This window comes from Trichomycterus rosablanca, chromosome 8, assembly GCF_030014385.1.
Source record: "Trichomycterus rosablanca isolate fTriRos1 chromosome 8, fTriRos1.hap1, whole genome shotgun sequence".
Taxonomy (NCBI): Eukaryota; Metazoa; Chordata; class Actinopteri; order Siluriformes; family Trichomycteridae; genus Trichomycterus; species Trichomycterus rosablanca.
The window spans coordinates 19,377,336-19,398,591 of NC_085995.1; the positions used below are offsets into that span (position 1 = coordinate 19,377,336).

Genomic DNA, 21,256 nt, shown 5'->3' on the forward strand with positions numbered 1-21,256 from the left:
GGGAGGAAACCGGAGCTCCCGCAGGAAACCCACACAGACACAGGGAGAATGTGCAAACTCTGTACAGAAAGAACCGGGACCCGCCTGAGGATCGAACCCAGGACCTTCTTGCTGTGAGGCGACCGTGCTACCCATCGAGCCACCGTGTCGCCCGACTCTAGTTTTCATTTTGGATTATTAACTGGCACTACTACTACACTAGTATGGCACCATCTAAAAACCTGGACTTGTGTGTGCCATCTCAGGGCACACATACACACACACTCATACCTAAGGGGACTTTAGTAGCTCCAAGTAACCTGACAGCATGTCTTTGGACTGTGGAAGGAAGCCCACGCAGACACAGGAAGAACATGCACATTTGCACATTCCACACAGAAAGGACCTGGACTGCTCCACCTGGGAATCAAACCCAGGACCTTCTTGCTGTGAGGCGATAGTGCTACCCACTTAGCCACCATGCCGCCAAATAGGAAATTGAATGCAATTTAATTACATGTGGCTGATGTCAAAGACTTGCTTTTAAATGCAAATAAATTAATTTAAAAAAAAAGAACTGAACATTACAGGTTTAAGAAGCCACTGTTGTAGCACATCCACAATTACTTAATTAGTCCAGCTAAATGCCAGGACATTCCAGGCTGCTGTTATAAACGTCAATCCCTTGTGGGAGATGACACACTACAGGAGTCTGCCGCAGTGTCATATTTTATCCTCACTAGTCATGTAAGGTAGTGCCTGCTGGGGAAAAAACAACCTATTTAATTGGGTTAAGCTACAATACTCAGCTTTTGACAGTAATCACTGTACGATAAACCTATAAATAAGCCTTCATGATAGCTTATGTCATTCTGGATGATTTTCTGATGCATCATATGCTGTAGGATTGGCAAACACATGTAGTGTGGACACATTCTTGAACTTGGCGTCTTAGGAAAATTCTAAGCTGCCAGAATGTATATGCTGGCAGGACCTGTTCCAAATGTTGTGAGGTGCCAGTCTACTGTCAAGCTAGTGAAGAACATGTAGGAACACTGAATCACCCTGCTCTGTCACACTGTCTTTCAATATTTGTTACAAAACTCAATGTTTTATTAGTACAACCCCAAATCAGAAAAAGTTGGAACAGTATGGAATGAATGCAGTGTTCCTTACATTTACTTTAACTTGTATTTGATTGCAGATAGTTTGAACCCAATATTTTGTCTGCTCAACTTCAATTCATTTGTTAATGTACAGTGAGGCCAAAAAGTATTTAGTCAGCCACTGATTGTGCAAGTTCTCCTACTTAGAAAGATGAGAGAGGTCTGTAATTTTCATCATAGGTACACTTCAACTATGAGAGACAAAATGAGAAAAAAAAATCCAGGAAATCACATTGTAGGATTTTTAAAGAATTTATTTGTAAATTATGGTGGAAAATAAGTATTTGGTCAATAACAAAAGTTCAACTCAATACTTTGTAACATAACCTTTGTTGGCAATGACAGAGGTCAAACGTTTCCTGTAAGTCTTCACCAGGTTTGCACACACTGTAGCTGGTATTTTGGCCCATTCCTCCATGCAGATCTCCTCTAGAGCAGTGATGTTTTGGGGCTGTCGCTGGGCAACACGGACTTTCAACTCCCTCCACACATTTTCTATGGGGTTGCCCGAGCGGTGTGTTTGGGATCATTGTCATGCTGGAAGACCCAGCCACGTTCCATCTTCAATGCTCTCACTGATGGAAGGAGGTTTTGGCTTAAAATCTCACGATACATGGCCCCGTTCATTCTTCCCTTTACACGGATCAGTCGTCCTGTCCCCTTTGCAGAAAAACAGCCCCAAAGCATGATGTTTCCACCCCCATGCTTCACAGTAGGTATGGTGTTCTTGGGATGCAACTCAGCATTCTTCCTTCTCCAAAAACGACGAGTTGAGTTTTTACCAAAAAGTTCCATTTTGGTTTCATCTGACCACATGATATTCTCCCAATCCTCTTCTGGATCATCCATATGCTCTCTGGCAAACTTCAGATGGGCCTGGACATGTACTGGCTTAAGCAGGGGGACACGCCTGGCACTGCAGGATTTGAGTCCCTCTCGGCGTAGTGTGTTACTGATGGTAGCCTTTGTTACTTTGGTCCCAGCTCTCTGCAGGTCATTCATCAGGTCCCTCCGTGTAGTTCTGGGATTTTTGCTCACCGTTCTCATGATCATTTTGACCCCACGGGATGAGATTTTGCGTGGGGCCCCAAATCGAGGGAGATTATCAATGGTCTTGTATGTCTTCCATTTTCTTACAATTGCTCCCACAGTTGATTTATTCACACCAACCTGCTTGCCTATTGTAGATTCACTCTTCCCAGCCTGGTGCAGGTCTACAATTTTCTTCCTGGTGTCCTTCGACAGCTCTTTGGTCTTGGCCATGGTTGAGTTTGGAGTCTGACTGTTTGAGGCTGTGGACAGGTGTCTTTTATACAGATAACGAGGTCAAACAGGTGCCATTAATACAGGTAACGAGTGGAGGACAGAAGAGCTTCTTAAAGAAGAAGTTAGAGGTCTGTGAGAGCCAGAAATCTTGCTTGTTTGTGGGTGACCAAATACTTATTTTCCACCATAATTTACAAATAAATTCTTAAAAAATCCTACAATGTGATTTCCTGGATTTTTTTTTTCTCATTTTGTCTCTTATAGTTGAAGTGTACCTATGATGAAAATTACAGACCTCTCTCATCTTTCTAAGTAGGAGAACTTGCACAATCAGTGGCTGACTAAATACTTTTTGGCCCCACTGTACCTCCATTACTGCATTGTAATCATGGTTTGGTACAAAAGCAGCATCCAGGAGGGGCTGAGTCTTTGATGAGCAAAGATGATCAGAGGATCTCCAGTTTGTCAACAATTTTTTCAACAAGACAATGCAAAACCACATGCTGCACACATTACAAAGGCATGGCTGTGGAAGAAGAGGGTATGGGTATTGGACTGGCCTGCCTGCAGTCCTGACCTGTCCCCAATAGAGAATGTGTGAAGAATTTTGAAAGGAAAAATGCGACAACGACGACCCCGTACTGTTGCACATCTTAAGACGTGTTTGCAGGAATAATGGGACAAAATAAAACCTGATAAACTAAATCACTTGGTATCCTCTGTGCCAAAATATCTTTTAAGTGTGGTGAAAAGGACTGGCAACATTACAAAGTGGTAAATGCTTTACCGTCCCAACTTTTTTTTTAATGTGTTGTAGGCCTGAAATGCAGGAATCGATGTTTATTAATAAATGAAATGAAGTTGAGCAGATAAAACATGAAATATCTCAGGTTCATCTTGTCTGCAATGAAATGAAAGTCTGTAGTCCAGAGAATGTTAAATGTAATTGTTAGACTCACCATACGAAAGCAGCTCTGGACACTGGGCTCCACATTGCTTCCTCCGAAAGCTGCCACCTCCCCGAGCTGCCGCGGGATCTGGATAGCTTCATGCAGCAACAGACTAAGTTGCTTTTGATTCATCAGACCATTCGTCTCACATGCCTGTCTGAACAGATCTAAAATACAGACACAAACAACAATGCAACACTGTAGTACAAGTACATAATATTTTACATGGAAGGTAAAATGGGCATGTATTACCATTACACTGACATGTGCTAGTGCTAATCTCATTCCAAAACCGAATACATTGATATACACAGATCACCCATAACATTAAAACCACCTCCTTGTTTCTAAACTCACTGTCCATTTTATCAGTTCCACTTACTATACAGAAGCACTCTGTAGTCCATCTGTTTCTCTACATATATTTTTAGCCTGTTTTCACCCTGTTCTTCAATGGTCAGGACCCCCACATGACCACCACAGAGTAGGTATTATTTGGGTGGTGGATCATTCTCAGCACTGCAGTGACACTGACATGATGGTGGTGTGTTAGTGTATGTTGTGTTGATATGAGTGGATCAGACACAGCAGCGCTGCTGGAGTTTTTAAATACTGTGTCCACTCACTGTCCACTCTATTAGACACTCCTCTCTTGTTGGTAGACCTTGTAGATGTAAAGTCAGAGACGGTCGCTCATCTATTGATGCTGTTTGAGTTGGTCATCTTCTAGACTTTCATCAGTGGTCACAGGACGCTGCCCATGTGGCGCTATTGGCTGAATATTTTTGGTTGGTGGACTATTCTCAGTAATATTAATACCCACTCTGTGTTGGTCCTGGGAGAGTCCTGACCATTAAAGAACAGCATGAAAGGGGGCTAACAAAGCATGCAGAGAAACAGATGGACTACAGTCCAATGGACAGTGAGTGTAGAAAGAAGGAGGTGGTTTTAATGTTATGGCAGATCAGTGTATAATTGTTGCTCTAACAGTCTCAACTATTTTAGCAAGGCTTTTTGCTAGATTCTTTGATTGACATTTAATTTCACACTGAAAATGAAAAACTACAAAACCTTATCATGCCTCAGCTCAACTACAATTATGTATCACTTGTTCTTACTCAAAGTGACTTCAAGATCAAAACCAGTCTAGTTATAAAGCAGCTTACTTCAAGAAACTGCCCTTATGACTGTTATTAAAAAGCTCCATGCTGCCATAGCAGTAAAACTATCAGTCCTGATCCTCCCCTATTTGTAACTGTCAACACAGATTCTGCAGTCCACCCTCTCCAGCCTTGAGATTACTGGTACAGCATGCCAGAGGATAGATCCTACCTGGATGAACTGTCTTTTAAGGTGTCATAAAAAAGATATTCATTTGGTTCATGCAAACTTTAAATTGGAGTCCAACAGAGTTCAGTACTTGGTCCTCTTCTCTTTTCTTTATAGACCTGCTCTTTGATTATGTAATCTCCTGTGGCTTTTCCTGTCATTTCAAAGATAATAATGAACTCATTTTGTCTTTTCTTCCCTGAAACAGACAAATTTTAGCTCACATTTCTGGCAGACATCTGTTTATAATTGTCAATTATGAATACTTAAGCACATCTGAGCTACAGTATATACAGTGTATCACAAAAGTGAGTACACCCCTCACATTTCTGCAGATATTTAAGTATATCTTTTCATGGGACAACACTGACAAAATGACACTTTGACACAATGAAAAGTAGTCTGTGTGCAGCTTATATAACAGTGTAAATTTATTCTTCCCTCAAAATAACTCAATATACAGCCATTAATGTCTAAACCACCGGCAACAAAAGTGAGTACACCCCTTAGTGAAAGTTCCTGAAGTGTCAATATTTTGTGTGGCCACCATTATTTCCCAGAACTGCCTTAACTCTCCTGGGCATGGAGTTTACCAGAGCTTCACAGGTTGCCACTGGAATGCTTTTCCACTCCTCCATGACGACATCACGGAGCTGGCGGATATTCGAGACTTTGCGCTCCTCCACCTTCCGCTTGAGGATGCCCCAAAGATGTTCTGTTGGGTTTAGGTCTGGAGACATGCTTGGCCAGTCCATCACCTTTACCCTCAGCCTCTTCAATAAAGCAGTGGTCGTCTTAGAGGTGTGTTTGGGGTCATTATCATGCTGGAACACTGCCCTGCGACCCAGTTTCCGGAGGGAGGGGATCATGCTCTGCTTCAGTATTTCACAGTACATATTGGAGTTCATGTGTCCCTCAATGAAATGTAACTCCCCAACACCTGCTGCACTCATGCAGCCCCAGACCATGGCATTCCCACCACCATGCTTGACTGTAGGCATGACACACTTATTTTTGTACTCCTCACCTGATTGCCGCCACACATGCTTGAGACCATCTGAACCAAACAAATTAATCTTGGTCTCATCAGACCATAGGACATGGTTCCAGTAATCCATGTCCTTTGTTGACATGTCTTCAGCAAACTGTTTGCGGGCTTTCTTGTGTAGAGACTTCAGAAGAGGCTTCCTTCTGGGGTGACAGCCATGCAGACCAATTTGATGTAGTGTGCGGCGTATGGTCTGAGCACTGACAGGCTGACCCCCCACCTTTTCAATCTCTGCAGCAATGCTGACAGCACTCCTGCGCCTATCTTTCAAAGACAGCAGTTGGATGTGACGCTGAGCACGTGCACTCAGCTTCTTTGGACGACCAACGCGAGGTCTGTTCTGAGTGGACCCTGCTCTTTTAAAACGCTGGATGATCTTGGCCACTGTGCTGCAGCTCAGTTTCAGGGTGTTGGCAATCTTCTTGTAGCCTTGGCCATCTTCATGTAGCGCAACAATTCGTCTTTTAAGATCCTCAGAGAGTTCTTTGCCATGAGGTGCCATGTTGGAACTTTCAGTGACCAGTATGAGAGAGTGTGAGAGCTGTACTACTAAATTGAACACACCTGCTCCCTATGCACACCTGAGACCTAGTAACACTAACAAATCACATGACATTTTGGAGGGAAAATGACAAGCAGTGCTCAATTTGGACATTTAGGGGTGTAGTCTCTTAGGGGTGTACTCACTTTTGTTGCCGGTGGTTTAGACATTAATGGCTGTATATTGAGTTATTTTGAGGGAAGAATAAATTTACACTGTTATATAAGCTGCACACAGACTACTATTCATTGTGTCAAAGTGTCATTTTGTCAGTGTTGTCCCATGAAAAGATATACTTAAATATCTGCAGAAATGTGAGGGGTGTACTCACTTTTGTGATATACAAAAGCAGTGTGTGTGACTTACATGCGACTCGGACTCGAGTCACAGACTAATTATTAAGATGTAATGTGATAAATGCAAATATCAGTATTTCTGTATCATGAAAACTGAGAGAGGATTAAAGCTGTGCAATATTGCAAAGGTGGAAAAAGGCTGATTTAATAACAGAATTAATGTCACTGGAAGGAAAGTGGGGAGTCAGTGGTAAATTATACACTCCAAACAGTGGAGGATAGAATTATTGTAATGCAATCTACAACCTCAAATCAATATTCTAATAATAGAAAAAAACAGAGTTTCTTACATTTACTTTTATTTGATTACAGACAGAATGAACCTGAGATATTTCATGTTTTGTCTAGTCAACTTCATTAATAAACAAAAAAAAAGTTGGGTCAGTAAAGCATTTACCACTTTGTAATGTTGCGATTCCTATTTACCACACTTAAAAGACGTTTTGGCTCTGAGGATACCAAGTGATTTAGTGTTTCAGCTTTTATTTTTTCCCATTCTTCCTGCAAACACATCTTAAGATGTGCAACAGTACGGGGTCGTCATTGTCGCATTTTTCGTTTCAAAATTCTCCACACATTCTCTATTGGGGACAGGTCAGGACTGCAGGCAGGCCAGTCCAGTACCCGTACCCTCTTCTTCCACAGCCATGCCTTTGTAATGTGTGCAGCATGTGGTTTTGCATTGTCTTGTTGAAAAATGCATGGATGTCCCAGATGATGTCTTGAGGGTAGCATATGTTGCTCCAAGATCTCAATGTACTTTTCTGCATTAATGCTGCCATCACAGAAGTGTAAATGACCTTTGCCAAGAGCACTGACACACCCCATACCATGACAGACCCTGGCTTTTGGACTTGCTGATAACGGTCTGGATGGTCCTTTTCTTCTTTGGTCTGGAGCACACGGCGTCCATTCAAAAAAAGAAAAAAAAAAAGACCTGGAATGCTGATTCATCTGACCACAATACACATTTCCACTGTGTGATGGTTCATCCTAGATGCTTAGAGCACAGATAAGTCGACACCACTTCTGGACAGGGTGAACATGAGGCTTCTTGTTTGCACAGTAAAGTTTTAAGTGTCATTGGTGCATGTAACTCTGTATTGTAGTGCTTGACAAAGGTTTGCCAACGTAATCCCTCACCCATCAGCTATTGTTGAGTGGCGGTTCTTGATGCAGTGTTGTCTGAGGGATCGAAGATTACGAGCGTTCAGCTTAAGCTTGCGCCCTTGGCCTTTATGCACTGATATTCCTCCAGATTCCTTGAATCATTTAATGATATTATGCACTGTAGAAGGAGAAATATGCAGATCCCTTCCAATCTTTCTTTGAGGTACATTGTTTTTAAACATTTCAATCATTTTCTCACACATTTGTTGACAAACTGGAGATCCTCTGACCATCTTTGCTCATCAAAGACTCAGCCTTTCCTGGCTGCTGCTTTTGTACCAAACCATGATTACAATCATCTGTTGACATCACCTGTTTGGAATCACATTATTATTTAGTTTTTACCTCATTACTAGCCCTAAATTGCTCCTGTCCCAACTTTTTATGGAATATGTTGCAGGCCTGAAATGCAGGAATGGAGGTATATTAATAAATGAAATGAAGTTGAGCAGATAAAACATGAAATATCTTGGTTTCAAACTGTCTGCATTCATATACAAGTCAAAGTAAATGTAAGAAACACTGCATTTTTATATTTTATTTGCATTTTCCATACTGTCCCTAAGTTGTATAATAAAACTAAGAAATCATTCTAGTGAATCAACTCCAGGGAATGCTCCATGTTCAAAATGCAGCTGCATGTCTGGTTTTCAATGTGCTCTGGTGCCTTCCCATCACCCACTGCTGCACTTGACATGCTTTTTTGACCTGCCTTCTTCAAATGGCTGATGATTCACCTTGTCTCTAAGTACTGACCTTGCACTTAACATCTGTTTCAAAAGATTTGGTCCCTATTCTTCTACATCAAGTGTATTTAGCAAGTGTTTAGACCCCTTGACGTTTTGCACACTTTTGTGTTGTGGATTTGATATTGAATAAATATAATCGCCATTTAACCAATCAAACTAATCACCACTTAAAATACCTATACTAGCACCTGTACTAGTGAAGAGTATTCAGACCCTTATTTAGTACGTTGAAGAGTACTAGGCAGCACTTAAGCTAAAAGTCTTCTTGGATGCATCTTTACAAGCTTTTCACTCCTTGATTTGGCAGGTTATCCCATTTTTATGGCAGATCCTATTAAGCTCAGTCAGATTGGATGGTAAGGGATGTTTGAGGATCTGTCAATTGCCATCTTCAGGTCTCTCTAAAGCTATTTCATTGGCTTAAGCTGGGACACTCAAAGACATTTAGAAAGTTGCCTTATGCCAAGTTTACACAACATGACTTTCCAAGTTGCCTGGTCGCTGTACAGTTCACACTACACAACTGGATCTCTTGTAATCGAGAGTCTTTCTAGTCTGTGTATATTTCACACTACACGATTGATCAGCGATAGGGGGTTTCACGATCTATTATCAACTGGAATCACAGGCGAGCTTCTCTGGTCTCCCAAACTACGTTTTGTCACAAAAACAAACACGAGAAGTGACGAGGGGTTAAATGATATCACGTCCAAAAATGCACGTCAACAAGTTTGTGCGCTGATGTGCAGCGTAAAATGAAAGAGGAAAAATAAATGAATCTGAGTGGATTTGGCTATGCGAGCAGCATGGATTGTTCTATAGTGAGTTGGAGGTAATAAATATTTTTTGCAATGCAGCGTTGGTGTTATATTTTGTAGAGAATGATAAGGTCAAAAATACTGTAAAACTTGTATGTGTGCTGATGTATTCTGATATAAACTATATTATGCCCCTGTCCCACCTTTTTATAACTCCTCCCCTGCGTTTCCCCTCACCAGTCGGCGAGCGAAAATCAGGGCAAAAGTCATGTAGTGTGAACTAGGCATTAAGGACAGTCCAGATGTACCTGTGTTTGGCGGCATTTACACAGGATGCTGTCCAGTACTCTGCCATAACAGAATTATGGAGGGTTGCAGAGATTATGGTGTCCAACACGTAATCACATTTCTGTGTAGCACTTCTGGAACTCCTTTAGAGTGACATGAGTTATGTTTTTGATGGGTACAGTCAAAGTCAAGGACATGTTGCCATGAAATCTTGGAATTTTAATAATATTGGATTGTTTTTGTACCTGAATAATTGTAACACATTAAAATAAATACATTTTAGGATTTAGTTATTGTATACATTTATTGTGTTTATTGCTAATTATGCCTGCTAGATGGCGCCCATCCGAACCGAGGAGTTCAGAATCTCTGCGCTGGTGTGCTAGCGGAATATCCCGCTGTGTCACTTGGGCGCCTTATTGTGTGTTTTCAAAAAAAAAATATTATAAAAGTAAAAAATAAGCATGCAACACTATACACCGATCAGGCATAACATTATGACACTGTGAATAACACTGATTATCTCTTTATCACGGCACCTGTTAGTGGGTGGGATATATTAAACAGCAAGTGAACATTTTATCCTCAAAGTTGATGTGTTAGAAGCAGGAAAAATGGGCAAGCGTAAGGATTTGAGCGAGTTTGACAAGGGCCAAATTGTGATGGCTAAACGACTGGGTCGGAGCATCTCCAAAACTGCAGCTCTTGTGGGGTGTTCCCGGTCTGCAGTGGTCAATATTTATGAAAAGTGGTCCAAGGAAGAAACAGTGGTAAACCGGCAACAGGGTCATGGGCGACCAAGGCTCATTGATGCACGTAGGGAGCAAAGGCTGGTCCGTGTGGTCCGATCCAACAGACGAACTACTGTAGCTCAGATTGCTAAAGAAGTTAATGCTGGTTCTGATAGAAAGGTGTCAGAATACACAGTGCATCCGAGTTTGTTGCGTATGGGGCTGCATAGCCACAGACCAGTCAGGGTTCCCATGCTGGCCCCTGTCCACCGCCAAAAGCTCCAACAATGGGCATGTGAGAATCGGAACTGGACCACGGAGCAATGGAAGAAGGTGGCCTGGTCTGATGAATCACATTTTCTATCACATCACGTGGATGGCCGGGTGCACGTGCATCGCTTACCTGGGGAACACATGGCACCAGGATGCACTATGGGAAGAAGACAAGCCGGCGGAGGCAGTGTGATGCTTTGGGCAATGTTCTGCTGGGAAATTTTGGGTTCTGCCATTACTTTGATACGTACCACCTACCTAAGCATTGTTGCAGACCATGTACACCCTTTCATAGAAACGGTATTCCGTGATAACTGTGGCCTCTTTCAGCAGGATAATGCGCCCTGCCACAAAGCAAAAATGGTTCAGGAATGGTTTGAGGAGCACAACAATGAGTTTGAGGTGTTGACTTGGCCTCCAAATTCCCCAGTTCCCAATCCAATTGAGCATCTGTGGGATGTGCTGGACAAACCTTGGTGCCAGATACCACAGCACACCTTCAGGGGTCTAGTGGAGTCCATGCCTTGATGGGTCAGGGCTGTTTTAACAGCAAAAGGGGGATCAACACAAAATTAGGAAGGTGGTCATAATGTTATGTCTAATCCTTAGCATATCTATTATTGGGAGTTCTTGGATTTGAAGGAATTATTCAGTATATGGTGGCACCATAATTATAACCAGTAAGGAGGAGGTCATGGCATCATAAAATTTCTATACTGTAAAATTAATCATGCCGTTGTATACAGTACATGACATGGTGGCTGCTGATTGAGTTTGTTAGTGAGACACAGACTCTTTCAATGGTTGGTTACATTACTGTTAATTTGCTTCTGGTAGGACTTTTGGCAAACTTTCCTTTACGCTGTGATATCGGGCTTGCTTGTAGTTTTTGGTTGATATGTGGTGCCAGCACACTTATCTCTATCTGGGAACTCACTCTGTGTCGCTGAGTTTTTGGGCCTCTCAATGGAACCATCCTGGAGGAGCAAATTGCCCCAGAAGTGGCGTGACTTTCCTTTTCTGGAGCGAACGTTGACTGTAAATCCACATTATGCATGGGCTGCACCAGTTGGTGGGGTTGGGATGTCACTTGTGCATTGCCGGAGGGTTCACTCGCAAGGCGTGACCTGTCCTGTTCATGCTGTTCTTCAATGGTCAGGACTCTCCCAGGACCACTACAGAGCAGGTATTATTTAGGTGGTGGATCATTCTCTGCACTGCAGTGACACTGACATGGTGGTGGTGTGTTAGTGTGTGTTGTGCTGGTTTGAGTGGATTAGACACACTGATGGAGTTTTTAAACACCTCACTGTCACTGCTGGACTGTGAATAGTCCACCAACCAAAAATATCCATCCAACAGCGCCATGTGGGCAGCATCCTGTGTCCGCTGAAGAAGGTCTGGAAGATGACCAACTCAAACGGCAGCAATAGATGAGCGATCGTCTCTGACTTTACATCTTCAAGGTGGACCAATTAGGTAGGAGTGTCTAATAGAGTGGACAGTGAGTGAACACAGTATTTAAAAACTCCAGCAGTTCTGCTGTGTCTGATCCACTCATACCAGCACAACACACACTAACACACCACCACCATTGTCAGTGTCACTGCAGTGCTGAGAATGATCCACCACCCAAATAATACCTGCTCTGTGGTGGTCCTGTGGGGGTCCTGATCATTAAAGAACAGGGTGAAAGCAGGCTAAAAAGATATGTAGAGAAACAGATGGACTACAGTCAGTAATTGTAGAGCTACAAAGTTATTCTATATGGTAAGTGGAGCTAATAAAATGGACAGTGAATGTAGAAACAAGGAGGTGGTTTTAATGTTAAGGCTGATGTATAGTCAAGTTTATGTTAGCATCTGGCATATCTATAGATTTACTTTGGAACAGAAATTCTGCATAAGAAAGCTCACAACACATTTGCAGCTTCCCCTAGCAATTGTCCACTGGCACAATGTTAGTGCTGGTTCCAAAATCCTGAACAGCTCAATGCTTTAATGCATAAAGTCACAAGTATTCTGTCCCTATAATTTTGCTGGTCTGGAACCAACAAACCATGATGCAAGCAGCCTACGGGTAGGGGGTCCTAGTCTCACCATAGTAACATTGTTTACCTGCCTTTCTGCCATTTGCAACAAAAAGCAAAAGAACTGGGGCAAAAATGGCAGTAATGAATCATCAGTGGTTCACTGAACAAACAAACATGTTACTTGCAATACAGTCGAGCCGGAAAGTCTGCACACCCCAAAAGTAAGCTGAGGTGCATTTTGTTTTCACTGATACTGCTTGAGATGTTTCTACAATTTAATTGGAGTCCACCTGTTGTAGATTCAATTGATTGGACATGTTTGGGGATTGCCAACACCTGTCTATATAAGGTCCCACAGTTGACAGTACATATCAGAGCAAACTTCCAGCCATGGGGTCAAAGGAATAATCTGCAGACCTCAGAAACAGGATTGTGTCAAGGAATAGATCTGGAGAAGGTTACAGAAAAATTCCTGCAGCTTTACAGGTCCCAAAGAGCACAGTGGCCACCATCATTCATAAATGGAAGAAGTTTGGAACCACCAAGAATCTTCCTAGACCTGGTCACCCGGCCAAACTGAGCGATCGGGGAAGACGGGGGTAAAGGTTTACCTTCCAACATGATAATGACTTGAAGCACACAGCCAAGAGCACAAAGAAATGTCTTTGAGTGGCCCAGCCAGAGCCCAGACCTGAATCCAATCAAACATCTGTGGAAGGAGCTGAAAATGGCTGTGTACCACGCTCCCCATCCAACCTGACGGAGCTTGCAAGGATTTGCCAAGAGGAGTGGGCAAAAATGTCCAGAAACAAGTGTGCCAAGCTCGTAGCTTCTTTTCCAAGATGCCTTGAAGCTGTAATTGCTGCCAAAGGTGCATCAACCAAGTATTAGGCTAAGGGTGTGTACAGATATGTAACCCCTAAATAAAACTGCATAATTTCTAAACCCTGTTTTCACTTCATAATTATTGGTGATTGTGTGTAGATGTTTGGTTGCAAAAAAGAACTCATTATTATTATACTCATTATAGAATGAGTCTGTAACATAATTAATTGTGGAGAAGGGGAATGGGGTGTGCAGACCTTCCGACTTGACTGTATGATACCAGTGCCTGTATAAATCCATAACTGCAGAAGCATAGCACATTCACATACACAAACCTACGTTTTAAATATTGTGAATAATGCCAGATGTGTCCTGATTTAACATCCTGCCTATGTTTGATCAGATACACCCACTAATCAGCATCTCAACCCCCTTAGCTTTATTATACAGGCTTTTAGAGCAGAAACAGCTTCATCTGTGTAATCAAATGTAATCAGCAATTATGTTATAAGCTCAGGCACCTTTCAGTCAGACAGAAGACAGCATTAAATGTTAGACCCCCAGACGACCCCGAAAGAACATTTGAGTTTAAAAAACACCTACTTTTTCTAAGTTTCTAGCCCCAGTTTCAGTTTAATTAGTAATTGCTAGGTCGCTCAGTAATAGCTAGTTAGAGAAAATACTTTAGGAGACAAGTAAATATCCTAGCAACATCTTTAAATTGGCACTTTTTTTTGAGCCAACACATTTTTACAACACCTGACAGATGGTATGCTGACAGTCCCTGGCGCTGACCCGCTGAGCCAAATCTTGCTCCTGCCACCTGACTATCCTTTTAAAAAGGCCTATGATTCACATACATAGTCCCACGTGCTTATTTGCAAGGTCACACACACCTATAAAAATTCCCAGACCTACATCACAAAAATGTCCTTTTCTTGATTGTAAAGCCACATGAAATATTGGAACGTGTGAATAGAAAAACGACAAATGAATCATTTGCAGACAGCAGACGGAGGTCCGGATGTTGTGACCAGGCTTCGTGTTTTTATGAGAAAGAGAAAAAAGCTCTCAGTATTATTGAAGTGTTTCCTCAATTAGACTAAGTGGATGTGTGCATGCTTATATTTTTGTGAAGATCAAATGCTTCCAAGTTTATAGGAAATTCAGAATGTTTCATCACGTTAGAATCTGGCATCTTCTCATGAGCAACAGCTCTCTTACACACACCATATGTTTTAGGGGAAAAACTTACTATGTACTTGAGAAAGTTGGTATACTACACATTTAGATTTACATTTACTGTAAATAGGTACACCTGTCTAATACATACATTCACTCATTAACAATCCTAAACCCTGATCAATGCATTATTTCTTCGACTCTGTGCAGGTGCCATCAATCAGCTAGCAGAAGTTGTAATTGCATCAGTTATGAGGTCCCGTCCAGCTCCCACCCTGTATGAACAACAAGCTAATCGTTGTTCGTGTAGCTGCCCAGCCTGCCGGAGGACAGAGCTGAGTTTCGAACCGGCAAGTTCAAAATGTCAGCTCTGGTGTGCTAGTGTGTTTTACCGCTGCACCACCTGAGCGGCTCATTTTAATTGTTTTTAATATTACATACTACATTTCTTATTTTATTTATCTAATTACATAGTGTTGTACAATAACACTTGTGTACTTTAATACTTTTTGCTTTAATGTATCTTAAGCTGCTGTAATAACTGACCTTCCCTATGGGATTAAAAAAGTGATCTATCTATCTATCTATCTATCTATCTATCTATCTATCTATCTATCTATCTATCTATCTATCTATCTATCTATCTATCTATCTATCTATCTATCCATCCATCCATCCATCCATCCATCCATCCATCCATCCATCCATCCATCCATCCATCCATCCATCCATCCATCCATCCATCCATCCATCCATCCATCCATCCATCCATCCATCCATCCATCCATCCATCCATCCATCCATCCATCCATCCATCCATCCATCCATCAGTACAACACACACTGCCATGTCACTTCTATGCTAATGTTATTGTAGTGCTGAGAACGTTCCACCAATCAAACATCATCAGCTCAGTCAATTGCATAAAAAAAGGTACAGGGGTTGTAAAAGTGTAACTTTGTATCCACAAAGATTAGCCGTAGGATAGGTGTAGATTATAAAATAATCAGTACGTGTATAGAGTCATTAATGAGTGTATTTGTCTTAACAGAGAATGAGATACAATTTCTTTAGTACTACCCCAGACTGTCATTTTTAAAACAAATGTGCAGAGTTATTAGAACACGTGTTTCCTTCAGATTAAAGGTAAAACTGTGGTGAAACGACACAAAGCTTTCATAAAGAGAGAAACATGCTGTATTTTGTACAATCATTTTCAGCTAAGTGTCTCCTCTGTATTAAATATTAAAAGGGATTTCTTAGAACAAATCAGAAAAATATGAAATATTAATATTAAATACAGTCTATTCCCTAAATTTTGACTGTGGTAATTTATTTATATACACACTGCACACAAGGTACATAAACAAAATTTCATTTCTGTGATGAGATGAATCACATTGTTGCATTGTTGTAGTATGTTTAGTATGCCATGTTACTTGTAAAGTGTAACAATTAATATGTAATTTATGTTTCTTTAGCCTATTTAAGTGATAAATGTTTATGCACAGGCTGGTCATGAGCATGCACCCTGGGGATCTAATTCCAATACTAAGCACATCTGCACAGATCTTTTTTTTACTTGCACCATGTCCAATATGAAGTTTAGCACCACAACATAACAATGTATGTTATTATTTCACCATGGACATCATGTTTAGTACAACCCCAAATCAGAAAAAGTTGGGACAGTATGGAGAATGCAAATAAAATAAAAATGCAGTGTTCCTTACATTTACTTTAACTTGTATTGTATGACTGCAGACAGTTTAAACTCAAGATATTTCATGTTTTGTCTGATCTTCATTTCAGGCCTGCAACACATTCCAAAAAAAGTTGGAAAAGGGGCAATTTAGGGCTATTAATGAGGTGAAAAAACTAAATAATGATGTGATTCCAAACAGGTGATGTCAACAGGTGATTGTAATCATGGTTTGGTACAAAAGCAGCATCCAGGAAAGAGAGTCTTTGATGAGCAAAGATGATCAGAGGATCACCAGTTTATCAACAAATGTGTGAGAAAATGATTGAAATGTTTAAAAACCATGTACCTCAAAGAAAGACTGGAAGGGATTTGCATATTTTTCCCTCTACAGTGCATAATATCATTAAACAATTCAAGGAATCAAGGGCGCAAGCTTAAGCTGAACGTCAGTGATCTTCGATCCCTTAGACGGCACTGCATCAAGAACTGCCACTCAACAATAGCTGATATAACCACATGGGTGAGGGATTACTTTGGCAAACCTTTGTCAAGCACTACAATACAGAGTTACATGCACAAATCCCACTTAAAACTTTATTGTGCAAATAAGAAGCCTCATGTTAACCATGTCCAGAAGCGGAGTCAACTTCTCTGGGCTTTGTGGCATGTAGGATGGACCATCACACAGTGGAAACGTGTATTGTGGTCAGATGAATCAGCATTCCAGGTATTTTTTTGAACTAAATGGACACTGTGTGTTCCGGACCAAAGATGAAAAGGACCATCCAGACTGTTATCAGCAAGAAGTCCAAAAGCCAGGGTCTGTCATGGTATGGGGTTGTGTCAGTGCCCTTGGCCAAGGTCATTTACATTTCTGTGATGGCAGCATTAATGCAGAAAAGTACATTGAGATCTTAGAGCAACATATGCTGCCTTCAAGACGTCATCTTTTCCAGGGACGTCCATGCATTTTTCAACAAGACAATGCAAAACCACATGCTGCACACATTACGAAGGCATGACTGCGAAGAAGAGGGTACGGGTACTGGACTGGCCTGCCTGCAGTCCTGATCTGTCCTCAATAGAGAATAAAATGAAGTTAAGCAGACAAAACAAACAAAAATATCTCAGGTTCATCCTTTCTGTAAGAATGTAAGAAATTTTTTTTTTTAATTGGGGTATTTTCTTAGGGGTTATATATTTACAATTGCAACTGTAAATGCACTTTGTGAGAATTACTGACTGTAGTCCATCTGTTGATCTGTATACCTTATGACCCCCTGTACCACATTTATTAATGAAAAAGGGACTCATAGGGGCCAAACTGACCAGATGCTATTTGGGTGATGGACCATTCCCAGCACTGCACTAGGTAATGTTTGTTGTACCAGTATGAATGTATTAAGTGCAGCAGTGTTGTTGGGATAATTTAACACTTTTAAATCAAAACTGAGAGACAATAGCCATTTAGGTGGCGCAGAGGTAAAAACACACACTAGTGAACCAGAGCTGGGATTTGGAATACATCGTATCGAATCTCAGCTCTGCCAGAGCTGGGCTGAGCGGCCACATGAACAACAATTGGCCTGTTGTTCATATAGGGGTGGGGTATTAAGCCGGATAAGGTCTCCTTGTAACTGATGCACTACGACCTCTGCTGGCTGATTGATGGCGCCTGCACAGAGGCGGGGAAAGAGTGCGGATCAGGGTGTGTCTCTCCATACACAAGGCTGATTTGCATATATGCACTTGCCTAGTGTGGGTTCTAGTCTGCCCACGTGTCGGATCGGGCGTGGGTTAGCTTCAGACTCCTCAAATCAGAGCAGGGGTCGGCATTAGTGGAGAGGAAGCGTGACGCAATCGGGTAATTGGACTTGCTAAAAAAAGTCGGGAGAAAAGGGGAAGAAAATATATATATATATATATAAAATATATAATGTATAATATTATAAATATAATATATTATAAATAATTCAATTAAATGCTGAGAGGGAGTTAGTGATCCAACCAAAAATATAAAGCCAACAGCATCTTTGTTCAGAAATTGCTCACTAGTGAAAGACATGAACACATAATACAAAAGATAAACCTAAACTGTGCATGAAAAGAAATGGCTGTAGTCTCTAACCATAAACCTACAACAAGCACTTACAAGGTATTGGGTGGGGTACCTTTCCATTAAAAGATAGGGAGATTCAAAGCATTTGCAGAGCAACAGATAGACTACAGTTAGGTGTAGCTCATACATTTAAGTACAGAGAGAGAGAGAGAGAGATTCCTACTCACATTTGTATTTTTCTTGAATGTCTGCGTTGCATAGGCTTACTATTCCCATCTTAAAGGAGAGCACCCGCATCTTTCCATTACGGCCACTGGAGAAACAGAGCAACAGGCTATATTTACTGTATTTATGTGATTGTTTGGTTATTATAACTGAGGTAGCTACAAAATATGTAACTGCTTAGTGGCAAAATCACAATCATGCATACATTTATCAGTTACCACTTATTTCAGTAACATACATGGCTTGCTACATAAAAATGGAAGATTCCATTCAAATGAGACATATTATTTTTATAAATTCTGTGTTGCCATGTCTGTAATTTTAAAAGTCCTACTATTTACTCTAGGCTTTTAACTTGGTACCACATAAGAGTCACACATACATTACATTAAATTACATTAATTAAATTACATTGATCAACCATAACATTAAAACCACCTCCTTGTTTCTACACTCACTGTCCATTTTATCAGCTCCACTTACCATATAGAAGCACTTTGAAGTTTTACAATTACTGACTGTAGTCCATCTGTTTCTCTAGATACTTTTTTTTTTAGCCAGGTGGATGATTCTCAGCACTGCAGTGACACTGACATGGTGGTGAGCAGAGCAGAGCTGCTGGAGTTTTTAAATACTGTGTCCACTCACCGTCCACTCTATTAGACACTCCTACCTAGTTGGTCCACCTTGTATATGTAAAGTCAAAGACGATCACTCATCTACTGCTGCTGTTTGAGTTGGTCATCTTCTAGACTTTCATCAGTGGTCACAGGGCGCTGTTGGCTGGATATTTTTGGTTGGTGGACTATTCTCAGTCCAGCAGTGACAGTGAGACATCAGCATTGCTGTGTCTGATTCACTCATACCAGCACAACACAGACTAACACACCACCACCATGTCAGTGTCACTGCAGTGCTGACAATGATCCACCACCTAAATAATACCTTGAATACCTTGAAGAACAGCATGAAAGGGGGCTAACAAAGTATGCAGAGAAACAGATGGACTACAGTCAGTAATTGTAGAACTATAAAGTGCTTCTATATGGTAAATGGAGCTGATAAAATGGACAGTGAGTGTAGAAACAAGGAGGTGGTTTTAATGTTATGGTTGATCAGTGTACTGTCTCAGAATTGAAAGTCGCTTTGGATAAAGATGTTTGGCAGTGAGCTACACTTGTTCTTCTGCACTGCCATTTTTGGCCTGCAGAAGGGGCACAGAGGTGCATATGATTGATGTGTTGGTTCCTTTTTGTTGACAGTAATTTTTCCTTGTTGTGTTAATTCTGTATATCACAGTTTTTCTTTGCCAGACAGATTTGCCAGTTCCTCTGTGTGGCAAACTTGCTTTTCTTTAGAACCAAGATGCCAGGCTTGCTGCGATCTGGTTTTCCGCTGGTGCACAATGGCACACTTGGCTCTTCCTGTGTCACAGTGTTTTTGGGCTTGTGCATTGCCAGTCCCAGCTGGATCTTAAGGATTTCTACCTAAAATCTGGGTTTTCCCAGATTCTTGCAGGTGCAGGGATTCACCTCATGCTTCACTCACAATGTACGACCACCCTCATTACACAAGCACTGTAAATTTTAGCTTTGTGGATGATGCAAAGACATAAAATTCTTATTTTTAGTATAAAATGTTAATACTGCCATGTCACAGTTATTAAACTCCTACATATGTAGGAGTTTAATAACTGTGACATGGCAGTATTAACATTTTATACTAAAAATAAGAATTTTATGTCATTGGGAACTCAATAACAACTTTTAATCTGCTTCACCTTGGATGTATTTTATAAAGACCACCCAGAGATGTGTTCAAGGTCTGTTGCAACCATGGTGACAACTAAGAAGCTGGGAAAGGAGATAATTTCATTGCACCAAAAGGATAATAGGTGTAAGAAGATTTATAGAGACACCACTGGGAGTTGCAAACCTGCCTGGCAGTGGGACAAATCCCAAGATTTTGTTAAAAGTCCTATGCAAATCACATACATTATGACCTGATGAAGGCTTGTGACGATATATCAGTGCCAACCAAAAGAAACTTAACAACCAAGGTACTCATGGTTGGACTTGGGTTAGGGTTACAACATCACTCTTGATCAAGAAGTGTGAACTGGACTATAATAGATGGAATTTGGATAGCTCTTTGGAGTCCTGAGACTAGAACACTATTGTCACATCTGAGGCTGCCAGTTCCCCTCCTCGCCAGCAGAGGGCACCTAGCTGGCTGGTGGCTCACCTGATCCCAATCTAGGACTTTTTATAACCCTGGTCTTAATTTGACTGACTGTGAATTCTTGTATTTATGAATACAGTGCATTGTTTCTCTTGTCTTCCCTGTTATGACCCTTGCGTTCTGTTTCACGGTTTATCGATTGGTTTTCTGTTTTGGTTTTGTTTGCTTTGGATTTTGGCCTGACTACCCGGTACCAACTCTGTTAGCGCTTTTCCACCAAAAGAACCATTGTTCTTGAACCGGTTTTGTTAAGGTTTCTTCAAACCTTGGTGTTTTGTAGAGAACCGACCCGCGTTTCCATCAGTTTTTGGGAACCAAGCCTGCGTCATCAACGGTGGGCGTTACATAAGGAAAGTAAAGAGTAGTAATGTGATGGCGGAGAG

The 21,256-nt window shown here is 41.2% G+C and overlaps 1 protein-coding gene across 1 annotated transcript in view; it reads right to left on the minus strand.

Annotated features, from left to right (window-relative positions):
* drp2 (dystrophin related protein 2) overlaps positions 1-21,256 on the minus strand; it is a 172,399-nt gene that overhangs the window by 14,303 nt on the left and 136,840 nt on the right. The window contains exons 11-12 of the mRNA XM_063000547.1: positions 18,635-18,720; positions 3,371-3,528 (exon numbers count right to left, since the gene is read on the minus strand). Of these exons, the coding sequence (XP_062856617.1) occupies positions 3,371-3,528; positions 18,635-18,720 (244 nt within the window). The remainder of the gene's footprint in view (positions 1-3,370; positions 3,529-18,634; positions 18,721-21,256) is intronic.